This window comes from Psittacula echo (assembly GCF_963264785.1).
Source record: "Psittacula echo genome assembly, chromosome: 6".
Taxonomy (NCBI): domain Eukaryota; kingdom Metazoa; phylum Chordata; class Aves; order Psittaciformes; family Psittacidae; genus Psittacula; species Psittacula echo.
In genome coordinates this window covers 34,920,426-34,946,474 of record NC_137743.1, presented here as the reverse complement: position 1 = coordinate 34,946,474, position 26,049 = coordinate 34,920,426, and the positions used below count along the sequence as shown (strand labels likewise).

General features: G+C 37.3%; 1 protein-coding gene across 1 annotated transcript in view; it reads right to left on the bottom strand.

Moving 5' to 3' along the window:
* THSD7B (thrombospondin type 1 domain containing 7B) overlaps positions 1-25,574 on the bottom strand; it is a gene marked incomplete at both ends in the record, with an annotated part of 281,668 nt that extends 256,094 nt beyond the window's left edge. Inside the window, one exon of the mRNA XM_080620490.1 lies at positions 25,436-25,574. Within this exon, the coding sequence (XP_080476616.1) occupies positions 25,436-25,574 (139 nt within the window). The remainder of the gene's footprint in view (positions 1-25,435) is intronic.
* Positions 25,575-26,049: the final 475 nt, after the last annotated feature.

Here is a 26,049-nt window from a genome sequence, read left to right as displayed (position 1 = left end):
ACTGCAGTACTGGACAAGACTCTTGAACAGAGATTTCTAAAACCACAATTCCTGATCTAAGGTAATACGTGTTTGGCAGCAAAATTAAATAAAATCCAGAAACCATCTGTTTTAGAAATTTTCATGATTAATTTTAGGAAGTTGTTCTAAAAATGAGGTTATTTTTGGCATAGCATTTATTTATAAGACATATCACTAGCAATCTTGCATTTTTCATACCAGGCTTATAACTACATTTTCCAGTTATCCATCTGGGCCCTTTTCAATTCAGTGGTTTAATTAAAACTCAATGGTATTATCAATCTGTTGCATTTTTCATTTTGATGGTTATTACATTTATAGTACAGTAGGAGTACAAATTAGAGTAAGAAGATAAATCTCATCTTAAAATTTCATTTCTGTATCTTTAGTAACTTTCATTGTCATAATATTTTCTAGCTCATTCACGTTTATGAAACAGTTTTAATGATCTATCTTTTATTATTACAATAAGGAGAAACAGAAAAAATATCTTTAAATAGCTTTACACATCCCACAGGGTATCTTTCATCATTCATTCCGTAAGTCTGGTCAACAGATGGGCATTACACAGCAAGGTTGGGAAAAGGTCCATAGCAGAGTTAATATTAAGAGTTTTCTTTTCACCTCTTAAACATGTAATTTGGCAGTAAGTAGCCAAGTACATATCTGAGACAGAACCAGAGAGAGAGATGTAGGAAAAAATAACCAGTTCCCCAAAGAAGAGAATGGTGAAATGAAAATGGCAACATTGCAAGTTACAAGTAGTTTCAATTAATATTGAGGAAGAGCACATGGCGTGTCTTCAAATTGCCTCAACAGTCCTGGAGGACTCCAGCTTTAGGTTGCAGCATCCAAATGAGTCTGAAATTTCAGGTCACCATTTTGGCTTAGGTCTTTACTAGTGGGGATTATTTCTATAAAATAATAATAAAATATAGCATTACAATAAATAATAGTTTTATTTTTGTTTTAGTGGCATATAACAACAAAACCAGTACATACTCAATTTGCTTACAATTGGAAAGTTAATCAGAGCAAGCTTTATATGGCCAAAAGGAAGAGGGTGAAAAAATAAAGACTACAGCTGTCAAGTAAACTTCCCAGAAAAGTGGAAAAAACAGCCTCAGCTACTCTTTCAACTCTCCTTATCACTACTACAGAAACAGAGACAGGACCCAGACTACACAGTTGCCCATGTATGCTGCTACCAAGGTTTTCAAAGCTTTGCACAGCTTACAGCACTTCAAGAAACACGTCAGTCTCACACTGGTGCTGCCTGTTTTTCTAACAATTTCTTCTTTCATCTTTTTATAGCAGTAAAATCCCTACAATTCTAATCAGAATCAAGAGAAGACATCCCTGTAGATGTCAAAAATTAAAGACCTCTATCAAGTCCCCCAGCCTGCGACTAAGACATTAAGGAGTCTATTTATCATTACCTTTCCCTGGGCTCTGTACAGCATTCCCAGCACACTCACCAGTTCCCCAGGGCAGGTGATTTCTCTTTTTATTTCCCACCTCCAAGTCTTGCAGCAGAGTTTCTACCATTCCAGCGCTGCTTGCCTGGCTCTGGAAACGGCAGAGCACTTAGAGCAACATTGTTAAATACTTACTAAACCAAGTTTCAGAGCTGGTTTTGCTGCTTTTGATTGCTACCCCAGCTAAACAAAATGGGGAAAAAAGAGTCTCTGGTTCATACATTCAGTGCCACTGAATGCTTCAGGTTTTCAGGAAGAAACACTTCAAATATTTCCTCTAGAGATAGCAAAACAAGGTTAACTCTAGCAGACGTTAACAGAAGTACAGGAAAAACCTTATTTTTATAAAACGGTAAGCAGAACTGTTAGCAAAAATGTTATTTTTTTCTCAAAATCAGTAAAAATATTTGCTATATATTTTATAGGAACTATTAATGTAAAGCAAGGAGAACTTGTAACATTCAAATATTTAAACTGGAAGAAGCTATAATATCAATGGAATAAATAGATACACATAACTATAATGGGTGTCAACACAAATTTTATAAGAAAAGCCACACTTCAAAAATAGAGTCTTTGAAGGAGTCAGAAACCCCATAGATAAGAGTGTAGCTATTGACTACATAAAGCAGACATTACCAAATTCCCTGACAGGTTTGCACCCAGCAGCAATCTGGGTGCAAATCTTCCTTTAATCAGAGAAGACAAAGCTGTAACTATATACAATTAGTAACAAGCTCCATAATTAGTAACATTTCAAAAAGAGATCTTGGAGTAATTTGAAGAGCAATCCGAAAACATAGAACATTCAGTTCTGATGAGAGAGACACCAGGATATCAGGAAATACCAGCACCTAAAGCATCCCTGGGCTGGGGATGGTATATGGGATACTGCACTCCCATTTGGAAGACTGCATATAGTCCTAGTCCCCACTTCAGAAAAGGATAATAAAATCAGGAAAAATCCAGAGAAGGGTAACAAGTATTACTAAGCTTTCTTTCAAAAGGAGATGAAGAAGTACAAATTGTTTCACATAGTAACTTAGATTCATGGCAGAAAGTCCATTGGGGCTATTAAGATTATTATCACTAAAGTGCAGGCACCACTGCCAGCTCAGGGCTTCCTAGAGCTTCAAACTGTCAGAAGTGGAAGAAGATGCAAGAAAGTGTCTATATTTGCCCTTTTAGTACACAGTTTTCCCAGGCAGCTAGCACAGCCAGTGCTGGGGACAAGGACAGCTTAGTGGGACTACAGGACTGCTCTCTGCTGCTACTAGTCTCTTGGTCTTATTCATAGTAAGAGGAAATCAAGGTTTGCACAAGGTCAGTGAGAAACACACATTTATTCGCACACACATCATCTTCTGGCCTTACACCAAAGGAGAAGCTACCAAGAAGCATTTCTCTGATTAATGTTTTCCAGCAATCAACCTATCCATTGGGACATCATTTATTAGAAGCTGTGTCTGGATTTGTGGTGCTTTTTTTTTTTTTTCCTACAAACTCCTCACAAAGTCAGTGGGAAACTCCTGCTGAGTGAAACCGTGGATCAGAGCCACTGTTTCCACTAAAAGAAGTGGTTCTACAGCTCAAAAGAGGAAAAATTTTTTGCTTGTTTGGTCAAATGAGATTCCAGCTTGGGTGCTGATCTTGGTTACTGACGAAGAGCAAAGAACACCACAGTAAACCCTGACAGGCATCAGGAAAAAAAATCATGAAGTGCAAAAAATAGTCTGTATAATAACAAAAAATGTCATCTATAATGGCTTTATATCTGAGGATTTATATCTGGCTTTTCCTTTTACTGTCAGCAGAGGGTTCCTTTGGCTAAATAATTATACTACCACTATTTAAAAAAAAAAAAAAAGTTAGGTAACATTGTTTTCAAAAAAACATATGCAAATACTAATTTTGCAGCTGATCAGTTTTGACATACCTGGCTATCAAAATGTTAAGCCTGCTATGAAAAGACTATAGTTAGCTCAAAGAAGCCTACATAGTTGACATTCCCACTAACGATTTTGAAAGTACCTAGGCATTACTTACCATACCCATCACCTTCTGCCAACACCCACGAGAGACACATCTTACTCCATACACACACACACAAGTGTCACTCACTCCAGCCAACTCACACACATTTCACTTAGAAAAAATGCTAAAAAAAAAAAAAAAAAATAGAAATTAATATAAAACATACACATAACTATTGCTGGGCCTTAAGAGTGGGAGAACTAGCTAGTTATCTTTCTGAACAAGATATTTGGAGGCACAAAAAGGGCCCAGCACTCAACTTGCATTAACTTTTGATATGAGTCAGACACCCAATTATCCTTTGTGCTATTGAAAAAAACCTATCCTTGTCTCTAATTCTTACATTTCCATAAGAATTTATATCTATTGAAACATCATTAGGTATGCAGTCAAAACAACATAACACTTCAAAAAATTACTGTTAGTCATAGTTAATTGTCCGTAAACCATCTCTTTAAAAACTCAGTAACTGCAGTCAATATTTCAGATATCTCTTCCATATATTTTGGGTTTGCAAGTTTTCTGAAAAAGCATCAGCTATTGGTATTTGCATCAGAACGAATAAAATGAAACTACAAGACAGCAGTAACTTATTCTTTGAGTAGTGCTGACTTAACCACAAAATTATAAATAAGTACCTACCAATTCAAAACATATTTACTATACTCCTTAAAAGGGAGATGTCTTCAATCTTGAGACTGTTTTGAGCCCAGATCAAATAGAAGAAAATTTTTACCAGAGATGTAAATGATCACCACAAAGTACTTAAGGAAAAAGCTAGACAGACACACAAGCTTGTTGAAAAAGATCACAGAAATACAAAAATACAAAATATAAAATGGTAAATAATAATAAAAAAATAATATAGATTAGCCTCTAGAATTTATTACAAAATATAAAGAAAATTGTAAGAATGCTAAGAATAATATGAGGTCTCAAGAATATTATGAGCTTAAGGAATCATGCCAACAAAATGATTAACTGCCATATGGGTCCTACTTCATTAGATAACCTCATCCTCATCCCTCTCGGACACTGAGTGACACATTCCTTGATCTGAACTGAATGTTTTAGCTTTACTGTGCACCTGAAGGATACCCGTGTGGCCAGCACATGTTCAAAAAAGAAGTACTTCTCACAAGTACCTGGTCTGGTGCCCATCTCCAGACCAGAGCTGGAAAACCTACACTGAATGCTTTTTTAAAAGCACGTTTTTCTCTACCTTCACTTCTGTTGTAGTAATTTTTCACACAGTCTGGTCAATGCACAACGTGCAGCGTCGGCTAAATACTCTTAAGAATTTAGGTACCACACTTCCCACCATCAATGACTTCAAACAGAAGCATGCTGCACTTGCATGTGAAGGTAAAAGGAAAAGAAGAAAAAAGTAAAAGGTAAACTGGCAATAGATCCAAAACCTGCAAAGAAGAATATCTGTTTAATATGCCATAAATATAAACTGGTATCCATACTTTGGCTTCAGACAGAATGAGAGACTGGAGATGTGGCCTGTCATATTATGCCAACTGAACCAAACAAAATACCAAAAAATGTATCTGTGTGATCCATCACTCTGAAATTACTGTAGACAAACTACTTACCTAGAGGAAATCAGCTACGGACTTGAATTAATATTTCTTCATTTTTTAAATGAAAATAGCATATCCTCTCTTAAGGTGAGGTATAATAAAGGAAAAACTGCAAATGTTTTCTCATCTATTCTTGTGTCCTTTTTCTAAAGGGAAAGGCCACTTAGCAAATAACAGAAATGGATGGAGCCACAAAGTGAATGGAGATAAGTGGCGAGATGCACAGCCATGCCTGTATCATGCTGCTTGGTACCCTAAATTATGAGTAAGAAAGTCTGTTTCCTCAAGGTAATCCCCTGGCTAAGGTTTAATATCACCTTCAGAAAAAGCAGTTCCATGAATGATGAGGATGACCATCGGCCAGACCGAACAGCAACCAGGGAACTACTCAGACACTTTTGAAACAAAGAAGCAAATCATCTGGAAAATAATTTAAAAAAAGAAAAGAAAATGAAAAAGGCATGCATTTCTTCTTTCTTAGAGCAAAGGGAGGAAAGTAGTGGGAAGAGAGCAGCGGTGATCTCATCCCAGGGAGGCAGATATGACATGCAGAGGGGTGCACACAGGCACAGCACCCACACGTCCTGCACAGCTCAGGATGGAGTATAGCTTCATGAGTAAGTGGTGAGGATGCTTTTGGGGAGGAGGATGATGATTAGAAACTACTGGAGATCAGACCTCCAAAGGAGTTTATAAATTTATACTAAGCATCTTGTACGGTAGCTCATCTGAATGTAGTCTACTGGCTGCTGGCTAACTATGTTCCATTAATAAATCAATGAAGAGCTTTGATCCTGATTTGATTTATATTAGATTATTGGAGCAGATTCTCACTGCAGCAAGCAGGTGTCACAGATTTCCCTGTCTGGCCTTCTGAAAAACTGAGAAACTTAATACAGTCCACATTTTACTCTCAAACATCTTATCACTAATTCAGCCACTTGAAGGAAATCACTGATGGGTTCAAGAACTGCCCTGGGAGAAAAGGATCTCCCATGATTTTAGAGGGAGTAAAACACCTTTACTTGATAAAAATAAATCCATGTTGACTTTAAGTAACCTTGAACAGTATAAAATAACATAAAAGGCCACTATGTTTTGGGGCAGCTAATGAGTTTTAATTGAAAGTTTATTACTTCTTCAGTTAAAAGTACATTAGAATGACAGAGACCTGAAAAAACTATTTAACTACAGATACACTGTACTAGCTCAGACTGTTAATTCAACTATTTATCTCCCACAGTAGACAGGTACTCACAACAGCACAGAAGACAACCAGCAGGCCACAAAGCAGGAGGACACTTGCTACAGCAGCAGCGGTTAGCATCTCACAACCTGTTCTATTGGATTTTATTTTTATTTTTCTGCTGCAAATTCTGTTTTTCTGCAATTTCACTAGGCCTGGATAAACTACATACCACGCACCAGTGTTTAACTGTCTGCTAACTGTTCCTCAGAAACAGCATTTCTTGCCAAAACTATGAACTTAGAGAAAATGGAAAAAAAACAACTTAAGGAAAGAAGGGTGACAATTACATTCCTTTTTATTGATGACCCTGAACACAGTAACATGCTGACAAACATTCTTCTTCCCACACTGTCACAGCCCTCAGCACAGCATGCCCTACACGACCCACTAACCTTCATTTTGTTGTTTTGCCTCTTTTCTCAACTGATGCAAAGCTTCAGAGGGATAAGGGGAGATCCAGGTGAGAGCAGGTAGGAAACAAGGCTTGGGTTAGCAGTGCAGGGGCAAAAGAGAGAAAAGAGATCACAGCTCTTAGAAACCCTCACTCTTCATTTCTTTAGAGGTACCAAAAAACTAGATGGTTTCATTAAAATTAGGAAAAATTGGGATGGCCAATTATATTATTACCAGTTAGCAATATCCTTCAAGGGAGCCACTAAAGGCTTTTAGGACTGATCTCTTTCTGGAAACAAGATTTGCAGAGTAGTCTGTATGCTTGAGATGGTAGAGCCCAATCTGAATGGTGAGAAGTCAACTGCCAAAAGATATTTCCTGGAAGGTAAATGTATTTATTCCTTCTGTGGCCTTCCTGCCATATGTTAAATATATGAGCTTTTTATGTTCCATTGTATTTTCAGCATTTGGCTCAGAAAACCACAGTCACGGCATAAAATGAAAAAATCCCATAAAGTCAAAAAGCATAAAAAGAGATTTAACTGTCTCCTTTTAATTTCTCTTCCCCCCTAGATAAAGCTGCTGAACAGCTCAGCTACTCTTTGGTGAGGCAGGGGAAAAGCACACCTGCTACAACTACTGCACAGGTCCTGGGCTGTCACCATACCTCAATCCAAACACATCGCAAACCCAGGGCACAGGGACAGGGGTGGTGTCGACTCCCTGCCCACCCCACCAATAACTCCACAGGCAACAGAGAAATAGGGCTTTTGCAGAGCCTCTATACTGCCTGTGCTGCTGCTGTCCATAAATGCCTACATGAGTTTGGCACCAAAACCCCATCAGCTCTTTCTAATCTATCTTCAATAGGCACAAAATGCTGAACTTTAATAGACGACAGTATGGTGGTCAAAATTATTCCACTTTCAAGCTACCATACACACAAAAAAAAGTTTTGACAAGGCCAGGAAGGTTTGTCAAACAAAATCTCTGCCTAATATCTTCCAAACTACAAAAATAGCCTTACTTTATTTAGCCTTGGTTGTTCTTCTCTTCAAAAGCTGAGAACTATAAATCTGTCCAGAACAGAGTCCGTTAACACAATCTCTAACAACCTGTACACCAATGGTACCAGCCAGCTGTCACCAATGCACCTATTCAGGCTTTATATATTGATCTTGGAAAAAACCAGCAACATAGTACCTGTGGTTTTGGGTTTGGATCAGAAAACACAAGGCTAGAAGATAATTATTATGTTAAAAATATACATATACAACAGCTACACAGCAGATATTTTTATCTATCAGCCTGTCTGGTTTCTAACTGAAGGGAAATCAGCCAGCCTCAAGAAAAAGACACCAATATGGGTTTTAATAAACTGAAGAGGAGAAGATGAAGCTCTGAAAATAAGCTTTAGAAGTTTGTAATCTTCATCTATGAGACTAAAGTTCATCCTTCCTTACTCTCACAACTTTATTCTAAGCAGTTATGATATTTGAAGCCTTAAGCCTACACCTGAAGACATGCACATTTTAAGAAAATACTTTCATATATATATAAGTAGTACACAGCACACAGTATATATTTTACTCGGGTTTTAGGAGAAACCAGGACACGATGTTGATATTTAATTTTAATGTCACTAAGCAAAATTCTCTTTCAGAAAGCTTTTCAGAAGCGACTCCTGCTCTCTGACAGGAGGAGGTTGGTGGCATCAAAACTTGGAAAAGAAGTTTCAACTTCCAGAACTTCATTCTCCTCACCACCTGCATACAGAATAATTTAATTCGGGTTTGTTATACAAAAAATGTTGCTGCCCTCATTTCTGCATAGCATCACTAAAATACTGATTAGCCATAAGATTTTAAATCGAAAACATGATTTAAACTAGATGGAGTACGTACAACAGGAACCCAAAAGATTGGATTTCTTCTCCCCCCCCCTTCTTTTTTTTCTTGCTTTCTCCTCGCATTGCATAAGAACCCCTCAGATTATGTTTGTTTTCTCTTGGTGTTGTATACAGTACAGTCCAGCTTTTTTTAAAGCATGCTAAACCTGGTGCCAAAGGTGCTCTTGGCAACATGGACTGCCTGTGAATGAAGTTAAGCCAAGAGCATCTCAGGAGTACAATGCTAATGCAGTGAGGTTTTCACTATTGTGAAGCAAATACAAAGCAAGTTTGGGGCACATCTGAATGTTCCTGACTCTTATGTCATCCAGCAACACAGACGATGCTGCGAAATGCACAGTCCTTAAGGTTCGCAGAACAGATGGAGCCTTAGCCTTTACTGGAGACTCTGGTTACACAGCTTCTGCATCTTAAATAATTTATATGATATGATCATATGGGAGCTTCAGTTGTGAAAACAGATGATGCTGAAAAAAGATCTCATCCAATCTGTTCACTTGCCATTGTTCAAAACCTGGGAAAGGTGAACAGGTCACCCAGCAGCCCACGGTGCTTAAAGGCGTGGGACTTTCAGCACCAAATACTTGTTTATTACTGTTTATTGCATTATACACAACTCAGTGTAGGTCTGCAGTGCACCACATTTGCTTCAGCTAATCAACTTGAACCCAATTTTGCTCTAAAACCAAGCAAATGATTTCCCTAAATTACAGTTCAGATGCTCTGCAGAAGAATATATCAGTTAGGCAATCACTGTATATGTTATAATACAAATATTTAAGTAAAAAATAGTACCTTACTCTTAAAATAAAATATTTACTAACAGGTAGCAGTGTTTCTGCAGGACTGGAGTGGTAAACAGGACCACTATTTTAAATACACAGAGAAGAAACTGCTGAGAGCAGCATCTGTGCTGACTCTCAGGCAGGCGATGTTGCGCAGAGAAGCATGGTGCAGGGACACTCAAGGCTGTGGACACCATCAACTTCAACGCCAGAGCAGAGCAACCACATAATGGCACACATTTGCATTTACGCACAGCAGCAGACCAAGAAGATGCAAGCGAGGAAGCAGCATGAGTACATTACCAAGTCAGCCTCAGAAATACAAATAACATCCCTTTTTTAGTATGCCTTTTTAGACAGCTGGGGCAGTCTGAAAGCTCCCCAAAAGCATTTAGGAGAAGCATACTGAAGTAAACCAGCCCCAGTTCAGCTTACTTTAATATTCCAGACTAAAAACTGTTTTATAAAAGCTGATTCACGAACAGACCAAATATCGCAGTTCTGGGATGCACAACAAAGAGCAGGGCAGATGGTCAGGGGTGGCAGCAGCTTTGTTCATCTGATTTTAATCCATCACCACAACCCTGTCAGAGCCCTCAGTCACGTGTGTTTCACTTACTCACTGGTTCGGTTCATGCAAGACATCCAAAAAAAGCCCACTGAACAAGATGTACAGCTCATATTTACTATTCAACCCTGCCAGCATTCCTGATTTTTTTAAACAAGCTTGGAGAAATAAATTTGCTTTTGGCTCAGAGGACCTCTGCCAGGCTTTCCACCCTAAGTGTGTTTTAATCGGATCGCTGCTAAAACTTTCCAAAAGACGGTATTTAATGAAAACAAACAGATGTAAAACTGCCGAATGTCACTGTGAGATAGTTAACGTGTCATCACCACGTTCAAATAGCAAAACTAAAAAAAAAAAATCAAGAGTTATGACAGGGAAAGATGGTTGCTATAGAAGTCCAGTTTCACAAACAAAATCTTCCGAGAAGAGAGGAGCTCCTACGCACAGACCAAGCAGGCACCCATGTCAGCATCTGCGTTCATGTTCACCCACACAGCTCCCACATGTAGACTGGTCTCATCTCCCTTCCCACCCAATGGTGCCCTCCTGCCCTCCCAAAGGTCATCCTCACCATATCAGCTGCAGGGCAGGTCACTTCTCAGCTCATTCAACAGAAAACCCTTAAAAATAGGGAGAAAAAAAATAGTTTCCATCACACCAAGCTATCTGAATCAACCCAACCACACGGCCATAAAACCTGACCCGCTGAGGAGTGGGGCTATGGGTCTACCCATGGAGGACACAGCTTCATTTAGCAGCAGTTCTGCAAGCCTACCCTATAACCTCCTGCATACATACACATGCTTAAACAAGTTCCGAGGTATCAGCTGAGTCAGCTTTTCCAGAGGGTAATTCCACTTCCAGCAGGTGCTACTTCTACAAACTAGAAGGAAGAGCTGAAAGAGGAGAATTTGGGAAGATACACTGGGGATAAAAAGAGACCATAGATGCTAGATCCCTTCACCCAGCCACATTCATGCTTCAAAATACCCACATCAACATTATGACTCCTACTTCTAAAAGTAAAGCTGAATAAAATGGTTTCTCCCTCTACTTTCCATAAAAAGGCAAAGCAAAGACCCTGTCAAAACTTTCCTTCCTTCCTTAATGAAACTCTTACAGATTTCTCATCATTGTGAATCACTGCCTTGGAGCCATTTCTTTTAGCCACAGGTTCCCACATTTAATTTGTATATATCCTTAAGGGAAAGTGTATCAATAGAGTCTCCAGAGATATTGAAATTGGTTTTATGAGAAAGTTATGAAATTTTGCATATGGCATTTACCAATCTAGTTAAAAAAATAAGATAATGCACATTAACAATCAGCAGTTTCACGTAACATCTTACACCACCTCCGTGCAGCTATCAGTGCATAAAGACAACAGAAGTCAGACTGAATAGATTTATGATGATAGAGTAAAAACACCACGACAGAAATTAATTCAGATGTATGGATCGTCAACATGTTAATAGCTACCTGAAGACAAGTACACCAGAGCACATGTATGTGTCCATAGGATGCAAGGACAGTTACCGGTACTAAAATGTATATTCAGGCCAGGCATGAAGAAACTGTTAGGATTTAAAAAAGAAAAAAATATCCATCAGCAATACATTAGCAGGCAGCTTTGCCAATACCACCAAAGACATAAAAAGAAACAAATCTCTGATGATTTATTCTTAAGCTAAAATTTCCCAGCTGCTTTAACTGCTATTTGCATTAGAAACAAAAATAAAATGGTATGGACCTTTCAGTTCTCATTCACGAAAAATATGCTAATTTTACTAGACAATGGAGAAAAGAAATTTATGGGCTAATGGGCATCATCCAGGATACAGTAATTCAACTAACTACTAGCCAGGTTCATATCTGAAAAAATGAGATACTCTTTTGCTTAAAAGTCAGTATTTTGCACTGTGATTAATATTGTCCAAATCACGCTATTTGCAAGTAAAAAGAATTGGCTAGAACTGATTCCAGAAGACCTGAAAAGAAGGATCTTTCACAAAGTATCTAAGCTTCTGGAAAGAAAAATGTGGCAACACCAGCACAAACAGCAAAAAGGAGATTTTACAGAGATAAGCAGATTAAAAAAAAAATCATCTGTTGCTCATGTCAATTTGGTCTTCTACTCCAAAGATGTTTAATAACTATAAAAGTTAAATTGAGATGAGAAAAGGTTAGGGAAATCTTTAAACTCTCATGAAATAACCAATACCAAAAATACTGAGATTAAAAGGAAGAACATTTATAAAAACCTACATGAAGCGAACATGAAAAGGTTGCTCAGCTGTGAGATAACTGAGTAATGTAACCTTTCAAAGCAGCAACAAAAAACGATTAGACTGTCCCTTGGATTGAAAATGATTGATTATTACTGCTAATATTGGAACTGAAGTTGACTGTGATGCTTTTTATGTAATTGCTTTATTGAATGCTGCATAGCTTTATTTGGTAATATATTCAGAACATGGTGAGTTTACCATAGCTCCTGATATACTAAGACACACATATAGTCACAATATATTTATTCTAATGATATTGTATTAAACAGCATATACTAAGGTTAGCTCTTGGCCTTTCAGGTAAGGTCTATGGGGAACTTTCTGCCTTCAGAATCATCAAGCAGTTTTGAATACCAGCAACTTTCTATCATATGCACCTGTTCACTGGTTTATTCCATAAACTGTATCAAAATACTTTAAATCTGATTTGGGGCCCTGTGTGCTACAATAATTAAACCATTTTGAGGACTTTGCCAGCTGGCTTATCTATTACAAAAAAAAAAAAAAAAAAAAAAAAAAAAAAGAAATCAAGGCCAAGTGAATCACAGTGAAGAAGGTGGAAAAGTAGAACTCTACTACATGTACATTAAAACTTTAAAATATCTACAGGCAAAACTGGGATTTTTTTCTATTTTTCACTTTTTTTTTTATTCAGAAGAGCAGTCTTCAGTATTTAAATGTAACTGCATAGAATCACATTTTCTCACCTGCTTCTCAATTTCTTTGATTTGTTATCCTCTAGTGTCACTCCCTGCTTTTTGGAGAGAGTCACTGCAAAGGTCGGTAGTCAATTAGCCATCGATAAATACCCAACATGAGAGTGAAAATTTTGGGCTGCCTGAACTCCCATTACTAAACCAAGAAACACGTTTGAAAGGTCGTAACAGAAGGCATGAAGTACTTTAGAGCGTTCCAAACATAAATATAATATTACCTGTAAAGCAGTAACTATGAAAAATATCAAAGCAAGTGTGTAATACCAAGCTTTATCACCTATTGCACACGTATATTGACTTAACTGAGACACGCTCACTTATCTACAAAGCAAAAATTGGGTTTTAAGTACTGTACTTTGCAAGACCCTTAGGGCACAATAACATTACTGTCATCATTTACTCCAGCTTCTCAGTTTCTCATTTGATCCCTCTCCAGTCTTTTCAAAACATTGCAGTTATATTTCTGTTTCTGCTACTACACCAGTGTCATTGGCTAGATGGTGACACAGTTATACACAGCTGACCTACAAATACACTCAAAAAATAATGCATAAACATATACACACAGAGACACTAATATGTAAACAACATATTTAACACTTTCATCTCAGTGTAACTTTCATCTCAGTACAAAGATATACTTGGGGTTCTTTTAGGGGAGTGGCACACATTTTCATGCCTGGAGCCAATTCTAGAAGTAAGGTTTTCTCGGCACTTAGCGGAGGAAGGCAGAAGATCGAGGATTGAGATTTCCTTACGGGAAAAGTGTGATCAATGCTAGTTAAAGTTTGGATAAACCGTTATTATTGGATTTCTACAACTTCAAAACAAACATCAGCTACCTGTTAAGAACAGACACAACTTCACATGTTACAAGCTCACCACTGACAGTGAATAAAGCGAAATTTGGGAATACACATCTGCAGAATCAAGAATTTTCACATTATCAATGGTTTAAATCAAGATACAACTATACTCGGATTATGAAATATTTAATGCTAGATGAAAAATAGATATACTGAATTAATACCAAAAATATTGAAAGCTTAGATAAATTACTTATTCTAGTCATACAGCATACGCATTTAACACACAGCTGCAAACAATTTATTGAAATTTTGCTTGAATACAGCATTAGTTTATTAATACAAGGAAAAATATTAAGGGAGTGACAAAAGCTTTAAATGAGCACTACCTTTTGTGCACCATATTTAATAAAAGACCTCTTCTGAAAAGTTCCTGGTGTTTTATCATTACAGCCTCTTTTTAGTCCTTGTCTGTAAAAACTCAAAGTTTGTGCTCCCTCCAGGCAGCTGTTTCAAAACTATACAGCTAATATACATCAGAATTTATTAAATATATAGAAATAATTTTTCTATAACCAGTGACTCCATCTTGAAGATTTTCAATAGCTAGAAGTGCTTATTTTGCTTAAAAGTAATCACTCAAAAGTAATTGATACTTATCAATTTAATTAATGGGTCAAAAGATCTTAAAGATGTCAGAAATACTGAATTCATTTTTGGCAGCAGCACTTCCAAACTTGTGAAATTTATGGTTATGAATGTCATACTGTAAAGAAGTAAAACATGCCTCACACATCAGTGGATATTTTTAAACTGTTGATATATGAATGTCTTTGGATCTCAGGGGTGATAGAATAAACCCAAGAGGACATCAATTAGTGAAAAAGTTCAGGTGATAACCCAGTAAACACCGATATCCATTCCCTCACCCTATATTTAATCACATGGCTGGCACCACCAGCCATGTTTCATACTTCTGTTAACCTATTCAACACGTCAATAAAGTCCTAATAAAGACTTACTAAAGTACCTACATTATACATTTAATTTTTTAAGTATATTGAAAATGTAATGCTTTAAATGTCAGGATTTTTCAGCAAGTCATACGGTGTGAACTATTATTGCAAATAAAGCGTAGGAACATTTCTAAAGTTACTGTTGACTATGCCAGGGAATATGAATGCTTTCATTACCACTCCATTCTGTACAGGGTATAAACATAACTCAGAATTTGTTCACAGTTACTTAGGCTGCGCTGGTGGCATCAGCCCCTTCTCAAAGTCTTCTGCTGAAAGCTTGACAGCACTGCTTTATAAAGAGACACAAAGAGCTTATAAAATCCAATCCTGTGAAATACAGGGGGGGTGGGAAATACACATCAATGAGTGGTCAAAACCAAGCAGCAAATATATTGGCTTAAGATAAATAACATAGGTTTACTGGTACTTTCTCCAGGAACAGTTGGGTACCAAGGCAAGCAAGCTGCACCACAGCAACAACGTGGGCTCCACATTTGAGGCATTGGGCAGGCTCCTCTTTGAACATATGCCCTTTCAAGTGAAATTAATCACTCTCTTTATCACTCCTGCAGCATCTGGAGCCATCATCATTACCCAACTGCTGAGAAAGAAATGAAACCACTAATCGCACGGGGAGTAGGGCTTAGCGTTCAGAGAAGGAAAGATTTTATTAAGTTCTCATTTGAAAAGTGATTTTTCATGGTTAGTCCTCCAGGACATGCCACACAAAAGCTGGATACACCTCAGTAACTGTCTACAACTCATCATCCAACATACAGAATCAATATGCTTAGAACCACTACAATAAGGTTTCAACATGCTTTTCCAAATTTAGCTTTATAATCCTGAATCACAGTTATACTCAAGTATGACATGGAGATACATTTAACCACAAACTTTAAAAAGTCTCTGGAAAAAGGAACTGCAGAAGTCTACAAAGCAGTAGACACTGGATAGCATAATCAACAGTAAGGACCAGGTACTGCCTAGATTCACACACCACACTTCTAATGATCTCAGCATAAATCCCCCATGCAAACTGAAGCTCATATATTCAAAACTACTATATTAAGTGGAATTTCATCAGATCTATCCAGTAGCTGAGGTTGATTAAAATAAACCATATGAACGCTATGTCAGTAATCTGTATTACCATGAAATATCCCTCATCCCTTTCAACATCTCCATTTCATCTTCCTAGCTTTTACCCATCAATTTTTTTGAAAAGAGGAAAGAATACAAAGGGACTACTTTTTTCTTTCTGAAAATAAAAAAGAGTAAGTTAAAGACAGCAGGACTATTCACATAAATACCAGAGTAGAAAAAATTAAATCTAGGGAAATATGGGTATCAGCGGACAGACTACCCAAAACTCATGGCCCTAGAAAGAGTCAGCTGCATTACCTGCATAGTGAGAACAACAGGATGCATCTTAGAGATTTCTAATCTTGTGCATTTTCACCCATAGTAATTGTACTCTACACAAGAGCTGAATGAGAAGGTGATTACCCCTATATGCTGAAATCATTAAGTAGGGAAGTGAAACTTATTCTAACTTATGATATAATTTATCAAAAAAAAAAAAAAAAAAAAAAAAAACAAACCTGCAGGGTTCTGAATAAGGGCAGTGGAATAATTAAATCTAGTACTCCACTGAAACAGGATGAAAACGTGATCATCCATTTTTAATGCTCTGTCTATACGTAACAACAGAAATCTTTCCAACAGCTGCATTCAATTAAAAAATATTAACCCTAAGGAAGAAGTACAAAAACATGCCCATCTGTTTTTCTTGCCACTCACTGTGCTTCTTTTGTGAGTGAAATATGGATAACAATACAATCCAACAAAGTTGAATGAAAAGTACTACAATTCCAATAATGAGCTACCTTCTTTTTTTTTTTAATGAACAATTTAAGAAACCACTTTTGCAGATTTTCTCCTGTGACCCGCAGCTCTGTTCCCATAGTAACTATTGAGGAAAGAAAAGGATAAGGCACCTAACTTATACTTTTCCCAATATCAACAAAAACCAGGAAAAAAGCACCTTATTCTCAAAAACCATTATTCTCAGGAAGGGAAGAGGGACATTAAAAGATTACTGTGAATCTCCTGTGTAATCTAGTTTAAACCACCACCTACTGAACATCTGATGTCGGTTAGACAAAGATATTTGTTAAAACATGTACTCTTTGTGTAAAAGAACTATTGAAACATTTTCGCAAGCCCAACAATAACAAAATTACCAGGCACATGCTATAAAAGCTTCATCTGAACTCAGCAAGCACCACCATCAGTTTACAGCTGTGCTGCTGCACAGTACTCATCTCCACTGAGGAGCTGGTACTCTACATATTATCTACAAGCACACAAAGCGTTAACATTAACATATGTTTCAGTGTCATTTCAGTTCCTCCTTTGCTTGCCTTTTTAATTTGACTGATACTGCTTGCTGTAGTGCATTTTTCCAGGAAAAAATAAGGAAACTCACTGATTCTTTTTTTAAGCAGTGCCACCAAGAACGTTTCACTGGACTCTTCAAGTACCTATGGGAAACCAGAGCGAGTAAGAACAGACCAAGTTTTACAAAGAAAAACAGCACGAGTTTAAGCATTTCTGCATCTCCAATTACTCTTTCTAAACTTATCCAGGAACAATTCTGGTGTCTCTGACACTAAATGGCATTCTCTGTGTCAGCCGGTTAGGCTCTTCAGCTATGTCCCACATGATGAGCTTTTAGCACTGTGGATTAAGGATTAAATCCAGAAGCTACGGTGGACAGGACCCAGGTAAAGCATGCAATGGGCTGCTCTAGCATGTTTATCCAACACAGCACCAAACCTCAAGAACCTGAAGGAAAGGCAAGGCTGGAAGATGGCCTTCCTGCACACAAAAGATTCTTCAGGACAGAGATGAAGCTCTTTTCACGTACCTTTGTCTGGTTCTCTTATCTGTATTTACTGCCTGAGGATACAAGTTACATACCAACCGTGAAACATCTCACTCACCTAAATATTACCTGTGCAACCACTGCAGAAAGTTATAAAGGAAAGCAACAGATGCATCTCCACAACTACAAGACAAGTGATTCATTCTCCCAGAAGGCATGCTAAGGCACATGAAAAACAAGGAGGTGGTTGGTGACAGCCAGCATGGCTTCACTAAGGGGAAATCCTGCCTGAACAATTTGGTGGCCTTCTATGATGAGGCTACGGAACTGAGGGACAGGGGCAGAGCAGTTGACATCATCTACCTGGACTTGTGCAAAGTGTTCGACACTGTCCCACACGACATCCTTCTCTCTAAATTGGAGAGACATCAATTTGATGGGTGGACCACTCGGTGGATAAAGAACTGGCTGGATGGCCACACGCAAAGAGTTGTGGTCAATGGCTCGATGTCCGGCTGGAGACCAGTAACGAGTGGTGTCCCTCAAGGATCGGTGTTGGGACCGGTCTTGTTCTACATCTTTGTCGGTGACATGGACAGTGGGATTGAGTGCGCCCTCAGCAAGTTTGCCGATGACACCAAGCTGTGTGGTTCGGTTGATACGCCAGAGGGAAGGGATGCCATCCAGAGGGACCCTGACACGCTTGTGAGGTGGGCTGATGCCAGCCTTATGAAGTTTAACCATGCCAAGTGCAAGGTCCTGCACCTGGGTCAGAGCAATCCCAGGCACAGCTACAGGTTGGGCAAAGAGGAGATTCAGAGCAGCCCTGCAGAGAAGGACTTGGGGGTGTTGGTCGATGAGAAAATGAACATGAGCCGGCTTCAGTGTGCGCTCACAGCCCAGAAAGCCAACCGTATCCTGGGCTGCATCAAAAGGAGTGTGACCAGCAGGTCGAAGGAGGTGATCCTGCCCCTCTACTCTGCTCTCGTGAGACCTCACTTGGAGTATTGTGTGCAGTTCTGATGTCCTCAACAGAAAAAGGACATGGAACTGTTGGAACAAGTCCAGAGGAGGGCCACGAGGATGTTCAGGGGACTGGAGCACCTCCCGTATGGAGACAGGCTGAGAAAGTTGGGGCTGTTCAGCCTGGAGAAGAGAAGGCTGCGTGGAGACCTCATAGCAGCCTTCCAGTAGCTGAAGGGGGGCTATAGGGATGCTCTTCATCAGGGACTGTAGTGACAGGACAAGGGGTAACAGGTTCAAACTTAAACAGGGGAAGTTTAGACTGGATATAAGGAAGAAATTCTTTACTGTTAGGGTGGTGAGGCACTGGAATGGGTTGCTCAGGGAAGTTGTGAATGCTCCATCCTTGGCGGTGTTCAAGGCCAGGTTGGACAGAGCCTTGGGTGGCACGCTTTAGTGGGAGGTGTCCTTGCCCATGGCAAAGGGGTTGGAACTAGATGATCTTAAGGTCCTTTCCAACCTTAACTATTCTATGATTCTCTTCTATGATTCTAAATGCAATTCAACTGTTGAGAAAACAAGACCAGATGAGGATACCATATCAGAACTGAAATGAAAAGAGTGAGGTAAAGTGCCAGAACCATATATAATAAATTTAGATGTGTGTGGAACAGAATGGTGAAAATGTGCATAGGAATGGGTAAGGAATAATGAGGAGAAAAAACTAAATATTTAGCAATCTGAAGCTGCACTCCTGTCTAAGGAAAAATGAGATTAGCTTTAAGGCCACTCTTAAATCTTCTCAAATTATATCAGCCAGCATATTAAGTTTTGCTGCTAATGAAATTTTGCAAAACAACTTTTTTTTTTAAAGCTACAATTATTGTTGTTTTAAAAAGTTTTCCAGGAATAAAAGCATAATTTATACTGTCTCATAAAATATTCTTTGTAAATAATTGAGACAAATTTAGAACTATTTATTATATTTAAATAACTTTTTGTAATGGCTAGCTAATGAAACTTTAACTGATTAAAACCAACTAAACTACTTCAAATTAAATTGTTTATTGCATAATATCCAAAAAAAACCCACCTATATGATTCTGAGATATTTTAAGCCATGCACTTTAATTAAAATCATAAAATATCAGTGGGTGAAATCTCATCTGAATCTGACACAATTCTGAGGAGTGATAGTAAGAAAAGAGTTAATTTGATAAACCAGTTCAAAGAGAATATGTTTACTAACACAAGTCCAGAATATCTCAGTATCCTTAATTCACAAATACATTAGGAACAACTACCAAAAGAAGAGTTACTTAAAGAACAGTCTGGCTCAAGTACAAAGCTATAAACTGGTCATGAACAAAGTTAAAGGTAAAAATAAGAACATTTATTGTTTTAAAACAACTCCTCCATCACCAAGCAACAATCTGAACAGAACTTAATAAGGGTTTTTTAAATTATTTATTAATTCTTGCTGCCGTCTATATGACAAGATTGCAATCCATAACCCATGAGAATCACTGCAGTCCTAAATTCTTAGAATAGCAAAGAACCTTAGAATCATTCAAAGTTTAATTAAATAGAAGCAGAATTTCCATGTTAGTTTAAATATTTAAAATTCAATTCACCAAGACCACATAATAACCTACAATTAGAATATTTGCCACAAAATGAGAAGTTTGGAAGCATCAGGAAGTCAGAGATACCATAAAACTTCCAGATGCCACACAAAGATCACTAAAAACACATTTACAATTCAATCATGAATTGTTGTCCTATCAAATAAAATGTAAAGACAAAACAAAAAAAAAAAAAAAAAACAAAACAACAACAACAAAAAAAAAAAAACAAACAAAAAAAAAACACAAAAAAAATTAAAAAAAAAAAAAAAAAAACAACACCACCAAACCTTAATCTAGGATAATTACCATTCTTCATCTTGTAGAGCTTCTGGAAAAATACTACTTGTTGCAGAGCCATCTTTAAATCTCTTTCAGCAGGTTTGAGCTCTACTGTCCTTTGAAGATCTGGACTCCTTTTAATATTTGGTGTTTGTAGGTAAAAGTTTGTCTTTTAAGACATAAGGTCAAAGGCATTTCCTAACCAGAACTTGGCCTGCCTGAAATTACTATCTTGAGAAAGAGCATTTTATGGCAGTATTATCTGCGAACAGAGAACAAAGAATCTTTTTCATCTTAGCAGTAACTGGCTCACTCACATTCACAAGTAGTTCAAAGGTTCCTCTACGTTAGAAGTTGTTCTCTGAAAAGTTCATTTCATACCCTTTCCATTAGGATTGTTTCTGAAGAAAGACTAATGATCAAAACCCATTTGCTAATCCTATTTTAAGAAGGACCTTCAAATATGAGTAATAACTCTGAACTAAAGGGGTTTTTGTGTTCGCTTGTGGCAAGAGAACTTACAGCTCACACTTCAGTCCCAGAAGCCCACATACACCAGATTAGTGCTTTTTCCTAGGTAAAAAGCTCTCTACTGTGATCATCTGTATTACAGATGCATTTCCCAGTCTGATATCTCACTTTCAGTAGTCCCATTTGTAAAAGGGAGCGTATTCCTACTGGGTTATATCACCATCCCAGCTCAATTTTTTTGAGACAATTACAGATGGAGAACTCACTGGAACACCACATCTGGGTTTCTAATAGTCCCCTTCCTCCCTTCTGTAGTAGACAGAGTATTATTTCCACATTAAATAGCATTTCACCACAATTAGAGAACTATTTTCCTAAAAATCAGAACATTTTCATCCTAAACATTTTTACAATATTCCCCTTAAAAAAGAAAAAAAAGAAAAATCCACATCACTGCTTTGGCTCTGAGAGACACCTTCATGGGGTACATCCCTTATCCCTTTCATTCTGTTAGTATTTTCCAGGAAATAGCACATGTACAGTTACTGAGGTGGTACTTACGGAGGAGCTGAAGACACCAGCAGTAATGGCGAGACTGCAACCTGCTCATGCGGCAGCTGCAAGTGTCTCTGGGAAGGGCTAATTTTTAGCATTTTTTAATCCCAATTATCAGCCCATCTCCTGTAAAGCACCCATAGTATTTCTCTGCATGACACACATTTTAGACTTAACTTATACTTTAGAACTAAATTGTAGAGTTTCACTAAAAAAAATAAACCAACTTGAATCACGCTGCAGATTCACTTCTGTGTCAATATTTTATGTAATGTTTTAAAGGCTTGAATATCCATTACTAAAACATAGACATAGTTGTATTACAGAAATTCCGGGCACTTTTAGGACCATTCAAGAGTTGAAGAAAATCAACATGTTGAAATATGTGAATTGATAACTGGCTACTACATTAAACAATATTAATTTACAATATTAATTTAGATCCATTTATATTTTCATAAGATTTTATCACTAAAACTGCTTTGTTAGTTAGCAAGTGTTGGAAAATTATTCAGCTACTGGAGGTTGCTGAGTAATTTAGTTGTTATAATTATTGCTTTCATGTTTAGGCTGGTGGTCACAAAATAAGTACTGACAAAGAATATCTTCAAAACCAAGAGATACAAGAGTGTTCAGATATTTAAACATTAATGTATCATCTCTTGAAACAAAAAGCTAAAAATAAGTTGGTTTAAGACAGGCCAGAAATAAGAAAATGCAAGTGGTAGTCCTTTGAATAGCTGAGAGAAATTATGTATTATCTACCTCACACTGACAAGTTCTTACATCTTAAAAACATGAAGCCTAGGTTTTCTGTGATTTCAATATGATTGCTTTCACTTTCACTAAGACCACCAAGCCCAGCATAACAATGTATGAATCTTCATTAGATAAAGCCAAGGATTTAACTAAAAACCTTCAGTGTTCATACAATGCTACTTTTTTTTCCCCATCCATATTAAGGATGCATTTCTGGGCTTCTATCTGCTAGGAAAATTTACTTCAGTACATATACATTCATTGTCTTAAAGTCAGAGCTTTCAGTAGCATAACCTTATTTAATCATAAAGCATAACACTTCAGTAAGTTGAATTTCTCTATAGCAAGTGAGTAATTTGCCATGCTAGTGACAATTCAAGATTTAAAAACAAAACAGACCATCTTATCTCCTATTAGGGACTGCTCACTTCTCAGTAGATTGTTTCATTATAAAAAGACAACAGCTGCAGGTTTCCCTTTTATCAGAATAGATCTGCTCCACTCTCACTTTAAAAGCTACTTCATTTTAGGTTCACTATGGTGTGCCTTTATTTTTTTTTAATTAGGCATAAAAGTCTTCAAACTATGGAATTATTTATATTTTTATTAATATCGAAACCACAAATCTCATTAGGTCAAGACCTCCATGATCTACAACCCAAAGTTGTTTTATTATTAATATCTTGTCACAACACGTGTTAACCCTTCTACCTCTCCAGATCCACCTGCTCCATTCAATTTACCATCCCTCTCTTCCCAAAACATTTCCCTGTAATCTTTTGAAAGATACACCTTTGTGATGACGTACCTGAAAAAAATAATTTCAAACGAAATAAAAGAATGCATACAAAAGCAAGCAACACATGCTACCCTGAGAGCAGACTGCCATTTACACTCTTTTGTAACTAATTCCAAGATCATTGTAGTTTTATTTTGATATACATGCTTCCAAATACCTCAAAAAGGAAACTGCAACACATGCAGCAGAACTACCAAAAGCAAGCCATTCATTAACTGCAGCAAAAGACAAAGATGCAGGATTTAGAAATACTGCTGCTTCACTACTACTGCAGAGAAAGTACAGGCTTCACAAATAATACCTTGTCTTTTAGCAAAACAAAGTATTTTGGGTGAACATATTATTCATTTCAACCTAGAATTAAACATTTTGGATTTAGATGTAATTTTCACCTAATTTTCACAAAAAAAATCCCCAATGAAAATAGTGAAGATTTTGTTTACAAATATAAAAATATTTAACCAGTGGAAAAACAAAAGACAAAAATAAAAAGAAAACAAAATAAGCAAGCAAACAAACAAAAAACACATAAAAACAACACAAAATAAAACAAAAAAATTAAAACCACTTATTGCCAATCCGGAAAATGAATTTGGTGCACACTCACACAGTATTTTCATTTTGAAAACATTTCACTCAAAGTTGTTTTCTACCTCTCGTCACTACATAAGCAGAGAAAATGCATCAAAATACTGTTAGGATTGAAGATTTTTAAAATTACTCTGGAGAGCTCGGATATTTCTAATTTACTGTGGGAGTCATAAGAAGTGACAATTTCCTTCTGCTTCTGGGAGACACCTCTACAACAAGCTCATCACAGGGCTTTCAGAACATGTTACCCCACATCCACGCAAACCTGTGCACCACCTTTTCTTAGTTCTAAATACACCTGCCTCAGATGCCTTTGACGCATTGATAACTATTGTCAGCTGGAATCAAGTCAAATTAAATTTTTACGACTTCCAATGCACACCCCTAAAGACTGACGGTACAATACACTTTAGAATTGAAGACAGACAGCATTGAAGGGTCTAATTTGTATTAAGAAAGCAACTGTACCTTTCAAATCTTGTTCAAAAATCACGTAAATAACAGTGAATTGGAGAAAGACAGTTCATGCTGTTTATTTCCTCTTCATTTTACATGCAACACATAATAAAAAAATGTCTTTAGAAATATAGTGTCAAGAGTTGTATACAACCAGCACTTCACCAGCACTCAGCCTCCCATCCCAGCAACCAGCGGAAGAAGCTTGTGTTGATCCTACCAGAAAGACAAGAGCCCTCCCAGAATAATTGTTTCACTATTCAGCTAATTCAGTCTTCTATAGAATTATAATTAAAAACCAAATAACCGAACCAGCAAAGAACCTCTCACAAAAAGGGCGAAAATTATTTTTCCATCAAATTTAACCACTCTGTTGCTCAGCCATAAAAGGCCAGATCTCAAAGGGATCATGGGCAATGAAACCTCTAGTTCAGTTGCATCTTTTTAATGAAGTATTTTGAGTAAACATTTTGCAAATTTGCCAATCTTTCCATTTCATTGAACATTCTTTGTTGCTGTGTTGTGCTACAAAGTAAGCATCCAACGTGTCATGCTTAGTTTTATTCATCTGTATTATACTATCTCCTATCTACCTGCTCCCTGTCACCAACAACCAAAGTGATAGCAATGTGTCTTCACAAAAATTTCCAAACATTGTGTGTGCCTGATTTTGAACATTCAAACACTTTCATGTATCCAATATGACTGATGCACAGAAATAATTCAATAAATGTGAATTAAAAGTAAATGAAAGTATATATAGATCAACCAAGAGTATGAACTTCTGGCTCAGTTCATCCTGAAAGATGCTGGTGCGCCTTTTTCATTCAAACATAAAAAGAAAATTATTAAATATTTCAAAGGAAGCAACATTAGGATGATGATATCAGGATCCAGTAAAAATTTTACTCTTGGATTAAAAGCATTAAGCAGACCAGAATTATACTCTGGAGTCACTCTGGTGCGTAACTGCAACAGACATGAAGATTACTAATTTAAAATAGGGATTAACCCCCTCTATTTTTCAGTTAAAAAAAAAAAAAAAAAAAAAAAAACCACACAAGAAAAAGACATTATTAGGCTTTTGTAATTTATTATTGAGCTAAAACAGAATGGAGAAAGTGCAATCACTCCATCCTCAAATACAGGAATCATAGAGTTGATAATTCAATTTAATTTTTTTTCCTACCTGTTTTCCAGACAAACTGATGATCTCTCCTGGCTTCCAGATCAGCTGTTTGTAACATTAAGACAACAAACAAAAGGAAGGACTTCCCCAGGCTCTGCCATGTCCAATGAGGAGAAACCCAGTTCTGTTGTAGAAGCATAATTCAGATAATTCAGTCTCTTGTTTTCTTTGGTCCTAGAATAACAAGAAAAAGAAAAAGCTTGCTTAAAGACTTAAAACACCAAGGCAACAGACTCAGCTTAAAGGTAACTTGGTGACCACTGTGCATTTCAGAGTCCGTGGGTGCCAGATTTGTTGAGGACAATACTTTTCTGAAGGCTTCTCTTAGAAAGTGGAAAAAAAGTGGCAGGGGGAAAGAGGGCCAGCTCCCAGAGGACATGCATCCCATCCTATAAAGTCAGCCATTCTAAATGCTTTTAGCAGGTTCTTAAGAAGAAATCTACCAGTACAAATAAATGACAAGGGACCTGATAAAAGTGTGTGATGTGTCCCTTCTTTTCTGTTTAATTTATCTTTAGCATTCATATTATCATGATATAGGCAGACTAAACGAAAGCTGAGAATGGACTGCAGGTGCAAAATTCAGCTCTGAATACAGACCCCATGTCCTACAT